Source organism: Molossus molossus, unplaced genomic scaffold (assembly GCF_014108415.1).
Source record: "Molossus molossus isolate mMolMol1 unplaced genomic scaffold, mMolMol1.p scaffold_m16_p_6, whole genome shotgun sequence".
NCBI classification, from domain to species: domain Eukaryota; kingdom Metazoa; phylum Chordata; class Mammalia; order Chiroptera; family Molossidae; genus Molossus; species Molossus molossus.
In genome coordinates, this window is record NW_023425399.1 from 24,545,072 (window position 1) to 24,557,881 (window position 12,810).

At 51.7% G+C, this 12,810-nt stretch overlaps 1 protein-coding gene across 1 annotated transcript in view; it reads right to left on the bottom strand.

The window, feature by feature from the left end:
• Positions 1–582: 582 nt before the first annotated feature.
• The window catches only part of ANGPT4 (angiopoietin 4), a 32,097-nt gene continuing 19,869 nt past the window's right edge, over positions 583–12,810 (bottom strand). Inside the window, exons 4-9 of the mRNA XM_036245337.1 lie at positions 12,407–12,639; positions 8,896–9,011; positions 6,787–6,888; positions 4,999–5,165; positions 1,587–1,717; positions 583–889 (exon numbers count right to left, since the gene is read on the bottom strand). Coding sequence (XP_036101230.1) covers positions 729–889; positions 1,587–1,717; positions 4,999–5,165; positions 6,787–6,888; positions 8,896–9,011; positions 12,407–12,639 — 910 coding nt within the window. The 3' untranslated portion in view covers positions 583–728. The remainder of the gene's footprint in view (positions 890–1,586; positions 1,718–4,998; positions 5,166–6,786; positions 6,889–8,895; positions 9,012–12,406; positions 12,640–12,810) is intronic.

The window sequence follows — 12,810 nt, forward strand, 5'->3', positions numbered from 1 at the left end:
AATCACAAAATACATGACATTAAAGGCTCTGACAAGTTCTGCAGCTAAGAATGCCCATTCACTTTGATTTAACCTGGCTCTTCCCTCTCTCACTTGACCATAGAGAGGAGTCCGAGTTATTCTCTGTGGAACATGTTCTGGGACCTTCTAGGGGTAAAGGAATCTCTTTTGGATCTCCTAGAGCCCCTGACAGACCAGGGCTAAGCTGGGAGTGGTGGACAGTGTGGGGTGGAAAGAATGATTCCTATTATGGGGTAGATGCAGCCCCTTCGGCCTTGAACAGACAGTTCAAGGACATCTTAAGGCTGAGAAAGGTTGAAACAGGCAATGGCCTGCCGCCAACCCCAGGGACAGAACCTGGCCTCCCTCTGAGCAGTTTCCTGCCCGCACAGACCTTCCTACCCACCTGGAATTCCACCACTAGCCAGGCGTTCCTGTGAGGAGCCAAGCTGTCTGTTCTCAGCTCACTCAGGGTCACACTGTGACCCTCCAGCTGGCTGAAGGCCCTGAAGAGGACTGGAGAGAAGAGGACAAGAGGAATCCTGCAGAGATAGGACCCCCAAATGCCCACCATGTCACAACTTGGGAACTCCTGGGGCAGGAGGGCTGGCTCATGAGACCCAGGTGGCCAGGACCGGGCTCTGGCACTTGTCTTGTGCTGGGCCCAGCTTGTCCAGGGGATCCTAAGTCCTGCCTCCTCTGTGTCCAGCCTCTACGCGCAGCTGCCGTCAGACGCCAACAGGGCGCACCATCATGCGAGCGGCGCGCAGCGAGTAGCTGGGGCCCTGGAAGTAGTGCCAGCGGATGCCGTTGAGCTTGCGCAGGTGGCGGCGGGCTGGGTAGTAGATGCCATTGAGGTTTGAGAGGCCGCAGGCGTCAAACCACCACCCTGGTGGAGGGGAGGAAGAGGCTTTGGGGAGCTGGGGGCCCACCAGTGGGGTGAGGGCAGCCCCCTCCTCCAAAGACTAATCAGGCTGTTGCCTCCTCCAGGAAGCCAGCTCCCAGGAGACAGGGCTGGGTGGGAGAGGACACGGGGGATCGGAGGGGGACTACCAGACCCTCTACCCAGCCTGGAGCCTCTGGAGGGTGATGCTGGGCGTTAGCTGGTATTCTTGGCCTCTCCACCCCTTCGCCCTTCCCTCAATTCCTCTATGTCCCTGTCTCCCTCCCCTGCCGTCCTCCTTCCCACTCCCTCAGTCTCCATCTCCCTCTATGGGTTTCTAATGCTCCCTGTCCTTCTGCGTCTCTAACATCCTGCGTTTGTCACTTTCTCTCTCAGATGGTCTCTGTGCTTGTCTGTCACTCTGTGGGTATCCCTCAAACCGTGCTCATCTCTCTCTGATGGTCACTCTCTGTCCTTCTGGGTCTGTCTGTCTCTCCTACACTGTGCTTCCTTCTGTCTTTCCCTGATCTGTATTTCTCTCCACCTCTTCCTGTGCACTTCTATCTCTGTCTCCACCACTCTGTCTCTACGCCAGTTCTGGTGTTTCTCTCTGTTTCCATCTGTACCTGTCTCCCGGTCTCCGGGGTTCTCTCCTGTCTCCCCCCCTGTGGGTGAATGGGGCTTCACCGAACCCTTCACCCACCTCCGGACAGCATCTGGGCGCACTTGCAGAGGCAGTTGTCATTGTCTGCGTCACGGGTGCTAAAGTTGGTGCCCTGCAGGACCAGGCTGCTCTGGCGCCCCGCCGAGCCACTGTACCCGCTCAGAGAAAGCCTGGAAGCCACCCGGAGGTGGCGGTGGGAGAAGAGCCCAGAGTCAGGTTGGGGCTGGTTGAGGATGGGGCTCTGATCTGGTTGTTCTGGGGGGGAGCCTCAGCCTGGGGTGCTTGGGCCATCTCCCCTCCTGGATTGCCTCCCTACTGCTGTGTCTCAGGGACTGAGCACCCACTGTGTGTCAGGCCTCCCTCACCTCGCTGAACCTGAGTCTTACACAGGAGTGAGCATGATCATAACAATAATAGTGAGGACAATGATTAATATTTTTTAAAACATCTACTATGTGCCAGGCATTGTTCAAATCACTTTACATGGGCTAACTCAACTCATTTAATTGTCACAATACCGCTGATTCCCATTTTACAGATGAGGAAACAAAGATCCCAAGAACCAAAGGAGCCTGCCTAAGGTCTCAAAATGAATGAGGGTGAGAGCCAGATCCCAGCCCAGTGGGGCCTGACTTGGAAGCTGTGTACATTTTCTCAACAGCTGACCATTTGCAACCCCAGCACCATCCTAACTCCTCACATCCACCCACCTCCTGTAGGAAGCCTTCCCTGACCACACCAGCCCACATCTGTGCCCTGGGTGAACCCCTGTCCCTGCGACTTCCACATCTGCAGCCAGCTGGGGAGGGTTTATATTCCTCTGCCTGTGAGTCTCAGCTCTGCCACTTGCCAGTTGCATGACCTAGGGCAGGCTGCTTCTCCTCCCAGCTTCAGGTCCTTCATCTGGTAAGGTGGTGATGACGGTATGTTCACAGTGTGGACTTGGGTCAGCTATTGTGATTCGATGACTTCTGCGTGTGATGACTGCAAAGCGGAGCTGGCACACGATAAATGCTCGGCACAGGTAGTGCTGCCTGTTATCTGTCCCTGTGTTCCCGGCCCTTGGCGCGCAGCTGGCACAAGCTTCCACTTAGCCTGGTTGGAGAGTGTTGGGTGCTAGTAGCAGAGAAGGGGCTACACTGGCCACTGAGACAAGGAGCCAGCGTGGGAGCAATTAAGAAGGTCCCTTGAGTGAAGGCAAGTGGATGCGAGATGCAGCAGGGCAGCTCAGGGAAGCTCTGGTTCTTCCAGGGCAGGGCCTGGGAGATTTTCCCAGTGGGATCCAGGAGAAACGTGGGCCTGGGCATATGGCCTGGCTAGGTCCCTGCACCTCCCACCCATGGGCTCTGTCTGTGGTGAGGCAGGAGCATGGCTCTCAGGGTCCAGATTGCTCTTGCCAGTCGTGAAGCTCTAAATGTGCCCTTAAACATGCCACCTGTGGCTCAACTGACTGGTGCTGCAAACTGCCCTGCCAGGGAGGGGACAGGCAGGCTGGCCCACCTGCTAACATGGTCTTGGCTTTTCCTTGTGGCCTTTGAGGGCTCTTCCTGAGGGCTCAGTGATATCAGTTCAAAGCCAGGCTCAGGGCACAGGCTAAGGTTTGGGGTCATACTTAGGTTGGGGCTGTGTGAAATCAGGGCTGGACAAAGCCTATTGTTCTCACAGGTCACTCCAACAGCACTGGCATCTCTCTGGTGCCCAAGTTCTCAACTTAGCCTCGGCCTCTCTTCCTCTCCTCTTTGAGTGCCAGTGTAGGGATCTGAGATCTCTGGGGGAACCCCAAGTCATGGACCAGGAAACCTTACTTGACCCAATGTTCAGATGCACTTTGAATATGTTCATAGCTCAGTCTTGGGGAACCCAAACAAACACATGCATCTCTGGGGATCCCCAAATTAGACACATCAGGTATGTCTTTCATGTGTCTGTGGATCTGTGCATGAGTCTGTGTGTCTGTGGTGTGAGCATTTGGATGCCACCTTCCTGTATGATGTGTGCTTATTTTGAGTTTGTGCTGGAATATCTATTGTGGGTCCTGGGTGTGCTCTGAAACCTGACTTTGTGTCTGGGGTTGTGCGTCTTTACCTGTGAGGGCCTCTGTGAAGGACATTTGCACTTGTGTCTGGGTCTGTGCCTGTGCTTATTTGTGTAGCTTTGCAATTGTGTGATGTTGTGCTCTATTTGTACCCCAGGGCTACGGTGAGCCCTGCACATGTGCATGTGTGTCTCTCTTTCACTTGTAATCAGGTCTGGGTGAATGAGTGCCTCTGGGAAGCATGTGCCCAGTGTCTGTGTATGTGCCTGGGGTCTTGTCTGTGTCTCCCTCTCCCTCCCCACTGACCATTTTCTCTTCAGGCTTATGCATGTGCCACAGCTGGGCTCCAGAAGTCCCCATTATTGTGACTGACAAACAACGATGCTCCTCCCACCCTTGCCTCAGCTGCTGACTGCCAACACATTGCTCCGGGTTTCCCTACGAGGATCCTCCCAATTTCACCAGCTAGCTGATCCTGCATGGTGGTGGCACAGGGACCAGCGTCTGCTCTGTCACTCTCCCCCTGGCCCTCCTTTGGTAGTTTCCAGGCCCCACTGTGCTTTGTAGAATCTCTACCCCGGTCTCCTAGCTTTTCCTGAATGAGCAAGGATTCTCCCTTATGATCTCTGCAGCCCTTGGAAGAGCCTTGCTCAGGCTTCGGGCATCTGTGGCCAGATGAATGTCAACTGTCTGTCTTTTTTCAGAAAATTCCCACTGCCTGGCACACTTTTCCTATTCTCTCTTTGTCTGGCTAATGCCCACCCATTACAGGCATCACCCCAGTGCCTGTTTCCACATCACTGACATAGGTATAGCAATGCTTACCTCAGGGTGTTGTGGGAGGTTAAATAAAGTAATGTGCCTGGAATATGGTGGGTGCTCAATACATGCTCATCCCTTTTCCTAAACAGAGCCAAGAACCAGGTTGAGGGAGGGAGACCTCGATGATTTCATAATAAGCTCATAGTTAAGCTCATCCTGTTGTTAAAAGCAGAGGTGCAGAGAAGCCAGAACCTTGACTCATCCAAGTTTACAAAGTGAGCTAGAGCAGAACCAGATGAGCCCAGGTCCCCGTTTCCCAGCCAGGGATCTTTCCATTTCACCCCGCAGCATAGGGCAGTCTGGGAAGTCACTTCTCCTCTCCTGGGCCTCTATAAAATGACTGTCTTAGGGTGACTGACCTTGGAAGGCCTGCCCTGCTCACAAGATGGAAGCATCAGCAACACTGTCTCCACCCCACCCAGTGGCTGGGATGTGCTGAGTGCTAACCAGCTGCCTCCAGATCCTGTGACGTGCGCCCAAATGGGGGACAGATGGTAGGAACAGGAAACACCCAGGGACTGACCTTTGGTGCAGACTCTGTAACCACTAGCCCAGGGTGCCCAGTCCACCCACCAGCCTGGGCCCTAAGCGCACCTGTATAGCTGCCCCTCGCTGCCCAGCTGGAAATGCTCATACTGGGCATGGGCCTCATTGCCTTCCCAGTCTTGCAGCTCCACGCGTAGAGAATAGGCTGTCCTGCTGGTGAGCTGGTGCACCAACTCATTGCCCAGCCAGTGCTCCCCAGCCAGGTCTCCAAAGCCCTAGGAGGAGAGGAAGATCAGGGTGGGCTGTGTGCTGAGGAGTGAGGCTGTGCCCCAGACTGAGGGGCTGGGCTGGGCCGGGGTGTGGGTCACTTATCCAAAACCGCTTTGCCTGATGGTCAAGTTCACAAAGTACAGTGTGGGTAGACTTGGGGAGAGGGGAGCTCCCCAACTCCTAGAGCAAAAATATTAAGACTTTCACCAATGTAAAAGCCTGTTAAACATAATTGAATCACGTTCTATTAAGGTTAAGAATAGGCTAATCTGAGTTGATGGAAATCACAATAGCGACTTCCTTTGGGGAAGTACTGACTGGGAGGGGGCACAAGAAGGGCTTCTGGGGTGCTGGGAGTGTCCTATATCTAGCTCTGAATGGTGGTCATGTGGGAGAACACATATGAAAAATTTACCGTCTTACACTTAAGATTTGTGCATTTGGTGCATGTATGTTAAGTCTCGATTTAAAAATGAAAGATTCTAATCAACTGAATAAATGATAGAGCAAACTTTTTTCAGTGACATGTAAGCCACTGTAAAATTTCAGCAACACAGAAATGTAAAAAAAAAAAAAGAGGGGAGAAATCACCAGTGACCTCGGGTGACAAGAAACCAACGCCCTCGGCTAGAACTATAATTCAGCACCAAGGACAGGGCACGCCTAAGCCCCACTCCCCATTATAGCCTGGCTGTGCCGCTGAGGATCTTTTTTTTTTTTTAATCCTCACCCGAGGACATTTTTCCATTTTTTGTTCATGTAGAGTGGGAAGGAGAGAGAGGAACAGAGAGAGAGAGAGAGAGAGAGAGAGAGAGAGAGAGAGAGAGAGAGAGAGAGAACATCGATGTGAAAGGAACACATCGAGTGGCTGCCACCTGCACAACCGACCAGGGCCGGGGACAAACTGCAACCGAGGTACGCGCCCCTAGCGGGAACCGAACCCGGGTCTCTCAGGACCGCAGGTCGACGCTCTAACCGCTGAGCCAAACCGACCAGGGCTCGCTGAGAATCTTAATGGTCAATCCGCAGCACTCTTTTGTGTATTTCTGCATCTAAGCACCCTATATCTCTTTGCTATTTTAACGACTGTTTTAAACCCAACAGGTTCAAGAACACTCAGCTTAATTTGGTATTTATTTTTATTTATCAAATGGACAGCAAGCAGACATAAAACCTAATATTGTTGTATTTCCTTCTGAGTATCTTTGTTCATTTCATTTGCTTTTGAAAACTGTAAGAGCTTTTCAGTCAGCTTGCCAAAAACCCTTTATTCAAAATTTAATTAAGAATTTGAAAGACAATTGAGAGCTATTTCTCATCTTGTAAAATGCACATGGTCTTTGAGCCAGAAATTGCACATGACAAAGTCTCTCCTGCAGATGTGGTCACATATGTGTACAAAGAAGAGGAAATTCATTTCAGCAATGCAGCCAGGGGTGGGAGAGGGAGATTACTATTTTTCTGTTCCCTTTCTTTGTATTCTTTAAAAAAAAATTAGCAATGTATATATATCATCTGTTCTAAAAATTAAAACAAAAAGAAAGTTAAACTTTCATTATTTGATATATGTCAGAACTGCAAAAAAAAAAAAAAAAAAAAAGCCCCCTCTCAGGGCAGCAATGTTACCTGTTTATAATCTTTCCAGTTCCGCTGAAAATTCACGCTGCCATTCACACGGCGCTGGATGAGGGTCCACCCACCTCCACTGGCATCCATGTCACAGAAAACCTGAGAGATTGGGAGAGATTGGGAAGAGGGGGTTGAGGGCACTTGGATACAGCCAGAGCCAGGTATGGGTCAAGTGTGATCTGGCTAAGAGAACCTCACATAACAGTGGCTGAGCCTGGTGGTCAAGGGAATCAGAATGATCCAGGTTCAAATTCCCACTCATTGTCATCATTTTTCTAGAGGGCAGGTAACGTCCACTCAGAGCCTTTCTTTTCATATCTGTAAAATGGGGTAGTAATACCTTAACCTCCTTGTGCCTCAGTTTCTCATCTGCAAACTGGGGTTATTGTGAGAATTAAATGAGGTGAATCATTTAAAGAACAGAGCCTGGCACATACTAGGAACTAAACAAATGCAGGCTTTTCACTTGCTGATATTGCAGGGTTACTGTAAGTATTAAATGCTGATAGGTATAGAGTGCTTGGCACACAGTATAGATTCAAAAAATGCTATTCCATTCAGTGGACAAATGTCTTCTGAGCACTTCCTATGGGTTGGGCTCCATTCAAGGCACTGGGTGCCACTATGGGTAAGACCAAAAGAGTTCTTTCTCTCAAAACGCCCACTATCTATGACAATCACATCTTTCAGTCTAAACCTTGTTCACATATTATTTTTTCTAGTTCATTACATGTTCAATGAGGACAAACTTGGTGCCTATCCCTGGATGGGAAGAGTCAGAGACAAATCAGATATAAATTGACCCTCAGTGTTGGCTTGGTTTGGAGGAGGCTATGATAATGCAGGCAGACTATTGATGACAAACATTTGGGCAGCTACAAGGAGAGCCCTTAAAGAGTCATTGGAAAACCCTGGAAGGCTTCCCAGAAAAGGTGGCATTGGAACAGGGCCTTGGCTGATCATGTGCCTGCCAGGTAGAGATGAGACTGGCATCTCCAGTGGAAGGAACAGCAGGAGCAGAGGCTCTGAGGTGGAAAAGGCTTGCTCAGTAAGAAAAGATGAAGGTGCAGGAAGAAAAACTGAGACCCAGAGAGGGGAAGGGACTTGCTCAAGGCAAGGGCGTCTGAAGGAAGCTGAGGTTTGAGCCCAGATCTCTTGCCTCCCAGGTCAGCTCTTCCCTCTCTATTAGTGTCCCCACATTTCAGCCATTCACACCTCCCCAAATTCCACCAAGGCTAAATATGCTTAATTTCATATAGAATATTTACTTTAAAATGGTATCCCCCCTTTTTACTTCTATAATTACTTAGACTAAATATATTTTAAAAGGACATCTTATCCGTACCGTAAGTGTAAAACTAGCAACACTTGCCTTTGTTCAGATCATTGTAAAATAAATATGATGAAAAAAAAAAATAGTGTTATGAAATTATAGCTAGAAATAGAGAGACTGACCTCTCTTTGTTAAAGGGGAGGTCTGGCAGGTATGGTAAAGACAATCTGGAAACAAACAGAGCCATTCTCCTTGATATATTCAGAAGGGTTGAAAGGAGATGGAAAAGGGAAGTATGAGGTGTGAAGACCGGCAAATTGTCCCCCAGATCTTTCCACTACTGAGCCTGGCCCCTAAACCCTCCTTCCTGACCTCCACACTTTCCCTTGACTCCCCTCCCCATCTGATCACCAGACCTCAAAGCTCAGGGTAACCTTAGGAGCCACTCCCTGAAGATGGTCCCTAATTTCCCATGTGGAGCAGAGAGCCCTCACACCTGCCTTCAACCTGCGTGAAACTAGAGATAACTTCTTTGTGTGAAGACCCTGGAATTTCAGGGTCTGTTTGTTACTTCAGCAGGCATTACTTTAACCAACACAAAACTGTTTCCCGAGATTCCGACTTAAAAGCATCTCTGGAGAAAATGCAGGAGAAGGATGCACTTCCCACTTTGGGGACTTCAGCTTTAACCCCATGACCTGACTGGGTGGGGATTCCAGAAGGAAGGGCCACCTGCCTTCTTTGGAATCTAAGACGATGGGGGAGGGGTATTTGCCTATGAGCCCCTTGGCTCAGTACCTCTGATAGCCTCAGCCCCCAGAGAGCCCCCTAACCTTCCTGGGCTCTGTCATATTGGCCACGTGGATGGTGTAGATGCCACTGGCGTTGGCCCCGAAGCGCTGGATCTCTGCGCAGTCCTGGAACACCTGCTCAGCTGCCCTCATGGAGGCTGCAATGGGACAAAGCAGAAACAACTGGAAGTGAGCTAAGAGGAGAGGGAAGAGGCCAGGGGAGCCTTTCTGCCTGCCCTGTGCCAGGTTCTGGCTTGGGAGGCGCCGAGGACAGGGAGATGAATCAGACCTGGGAAGGTTTCCTAGAGGAAGTGACAGTGAGCTGGGTAAGGAGCAGGAGTTGCCCAAGTGGCGAAAGAGAGAGTGTTCCAGGCAAAGGGAACAGCATATGCAAAGGCTCCCAGGTGGGCCCAGTCCTGGTGTGTGCAGGGATCTGGGTGCTGTGAGGGGACCTGAGTGAGGCCAGGAGGGTAAATGACTCACAGCATGAGGACAGGATTGAGGCCAGAGAGAGCGCAGGTTGTTTGACCAACCTGAGAGGGGTAGGGCAAGGCTGGCTCAGAGAGGTCCTCAAGGAAGGTCACATGAGGAGGGATTTGACCTTAGAGCTTCCTTGAGTGGGAGGCCCAGGGTCCCCTCCACAGCCCACCCCTCCAGCTGGATATCCCTGTGGTCCTGGAGATGGGCTCTTCACTATGCCCCCAACTCGGAGCTGATCACTTGAGAGCCCATGTTTCTTCCCTCAGAATACTAATGACCGAATTCCACTAGCACCCTGGGAAACTTGGGTGCAATCTGAAAAAAAGTGACTGTTGACAAAGAGAGGGGGATTAAAATTCCCCTCTCTGCCTCCTGTTAGTGAGATCCAATTAGAGGTTTGAGCTACAGGTGCACCAAAATCCAATCTCTAGGTAAGTGGTTATCTAAGGATGGGGCTAAAATTCCAGACGGATGGGTATCCTCACCAGTGAGGAACCAGGAGGCTACTGTGGGGGTGGGGGTGGGGGTGGGTCCTGTTTTGGCCTCATACTTGAACCTGGATCCCAGGTCCTACAGCTGGGGCAATTAGAAAGAGGCAGTTTTTCCTAGATCACAAATGAAACCACTAAGGCCCCAAATCCCCCGTGCTTAAACATTTCCTGGGCAGAGTCTCTGCGGCCCCAGCTCTCAGCCTCCTGGTCCGTGGGAAGCTGCAGCCCAGCTGAGCCTGGGGAAGGTGCCGGCCTTGAGGTGAGCAGGCACAGGACCAACCTGACCAGCCAGTGAGGGCCGAGCTGAGAGTTGATCTCAGATTTCCAGCCAGCTTTCCCAAGGTTCTGTCCACTGTTGTCTTCCTCAGTCAACTACATGGTGATAACAACAACAACAATAAAAGTGAAATATTCACTATTTTTGTAGTTTCTTAGCCAGGTGCTGCCAGGGGCAGTATGGGGCCAGGAAACATAATTTTGGGGCTTATAACAGTAAGGATGGGATGATATTGACATCCAACATAGTTGGCTTCAGCCTGGGTCCCTTTGACTCTCTAGGCTGGTCATTTGTACAGCTTTGTCCCATTTAGGTCCTAGGCACTGTGCTCAGCCCCTTCGTGTACATGAACTCATCTGGTTCTCTGTGTAACAACTCCGTGAAGTAGGTGCTATTATTATTCCCATTGTATAGGTGAGGAAAATTGAGGCTCTGAGTCATTAAATGACTTGGGCACAGTCCCACTGCTAGTAAGTAAAGAAGCCAAAGCTTGAACTGTGGTCCATCTGACTGCAAAACCCGTGCCCTTCCCACTGCCCACCTCCTCTTGGGTCTCCACCGCGGAGCCTACACAAGGCTGAGCACACAGACCACGTTAACGAACGCTGCTTCTGATATCGTGCATGCGTTAGGTTTTTTCTACCTGTGTCCTCGTCCTTCTAACCTTCTGAGCGCCCTGAGTTCTCCACCCATAGCCAGCCTCCACCTCCCTAGGACAAAGCAATACAGGGTGGGGTGGGGGTGGGGGGATGCAGGCTTCCTGCTAAACTCCAAGGATGCCTAGTTCCTGTGCCTGTCTCCATCTAATTTTCTGCTCTACACCTGGTGACTAATCCTCTTTCAGTTTCTCCATTTAGATGGGGAGGAGACACAACGCTGTACTACCCTTCCCTGGTGACAGTGTGGCAGGAGGACAGGGCCTTGGGCAAAGATGAAGTGTCCAACACCACTTTCCCCCAACTGGTGAGCAGACATTGGGCCACAGCTGGAGACTGTTAGTGGTGAGCCTGTGGGGAGAGGTGTCTTGCTGGGGCTCCGTGCACTGAGCTGAGCGATAAGACATCTACAGGTGGGATTAATCTTGGCAGCCTCCCTGCCAGGATGATGTACCAGCTGGTGATGGGTTCAGATCACTCTATATCTCATGGCTTTGAAGGTATCCACCTCTCCTGCCCATAGCTTTCTCTGGTCTCAAACCCCTACCCAGCAGGGTTTGCCTGACTCAGATGGAGCCATGATGCCATCCTATGTCCCCAAATTGCTGCCAGCCACAGTGCCTGGCATCCAGCATTGTTGCTAGATTCCTTGCTCTTAAAGGCTTTCCAGGCTCCTTTAGGGCGACCCAGTGGCAGTAGGAACCCTTTCCTGGGTCTTTCTCTCTCCCCAAGCCATCCTCGACTCCATGGTTCTGATGAAGCTTCCTAAAACATCCTACCCTGTTCATGGCTCCCCCAAAGTTCCCTTTCCTTAGCACAGCCTTTTAGGCCTTTTGTGGTCTGGAAGGTTCAGAAACTGTTAGCAGAGCATCTGGCAACAGTAGGCACTGAACAAACATGCATTTCCTTCTTCCCTCAGAGACCCACAGACAGGGGGTGGGCAAATTGGCAAGAGACACAACCATGACTATATTGTTCACTGCTGATGCCCAGCACCCAGCGCCCAGCACTGGGCCTGGCACAGAGTGGGTGCTCAGGAAGTGTTTGAAGTTGGAACCAGGAATACCTTGGCCACCCACAGTGGGCCCCATTAGAAGGAGCCAGTGAGGAACAGGGAATGGGCCCTTGCATTGTTCTCCCTTCTCAGAAGTCAGGGCCAGAGGTGCCACCTCACTTCTGTTTGGCCCTCTTGGGCTCATGGGCAAGGGTATTAGGAGGAGAGAAGTCCTTGGGGGAGCACCGAGTCCAACTTCCCCATTCTATAGGCAGAGAAACTGAGACCCAGGGAGGGGTGGGACAAGCCTGAGCAAGTGGCAAGAAGTATGGATCCTGGATCCAAAACTGTTAGGCTAAGCTGGTGGTGTCCTTGTTGTAATCATCATTTCCATTAAACAGATGGGGAAACTGAGGCCAAGAGAGGGAAAGGGGCATGCCCAAGGTTACTCAGAGAATCAGGGAGAAGTCTGGATCGGTTCCTGTTAGGAGTGTTGTCACCAGTATTATTATTGTTCGTTGTTATTTCTTTCACAAGTGGTGGGAGAAGGGTGAGGCCTTTCCCTTGGTGGCTTCCAGGCCCGACAATGGGAGGGTAAGCAGGGAATGAGCCCACCCACTCCTGCCTTCTTCCGCGCCGGGCGTTCCCCGCTCACCCGGGTCCTGGGCCGCCACGCGCACCAGGCGCTGCACGGACTCCAGCAGCTGGCTCTGCTGGTGCTGCAGGAGGCTGGAGTTGCTGCTGGCGATGCGCAGGCTGCGCTCCAGGCCGGCGAGGGCGCCGTTCTGGCGGCTCAGTAGGCGCTGCAGCCGCTCCTTCTCCCCGCGGAGGCTCGCCAGCTCCGCCTGCTGCTTTGTCTCCAGGGCTTGCACCCGGGTCTCCAGCGCGCTGCGGGGCGGGGCGCACAGGGGTGAGCCCCTCCCCCTCCCGTCCCCACCAGGCAGCCACACTTGCACATTCTCCCCTGGGTCCTCGGATGACTCCACGGTATAGACCGGCGCTGAGGCTCAGAGAGGCAGAGCGTCCAGCCAGGGTTGCAAAGCCCAGAGGTCCGCAGCA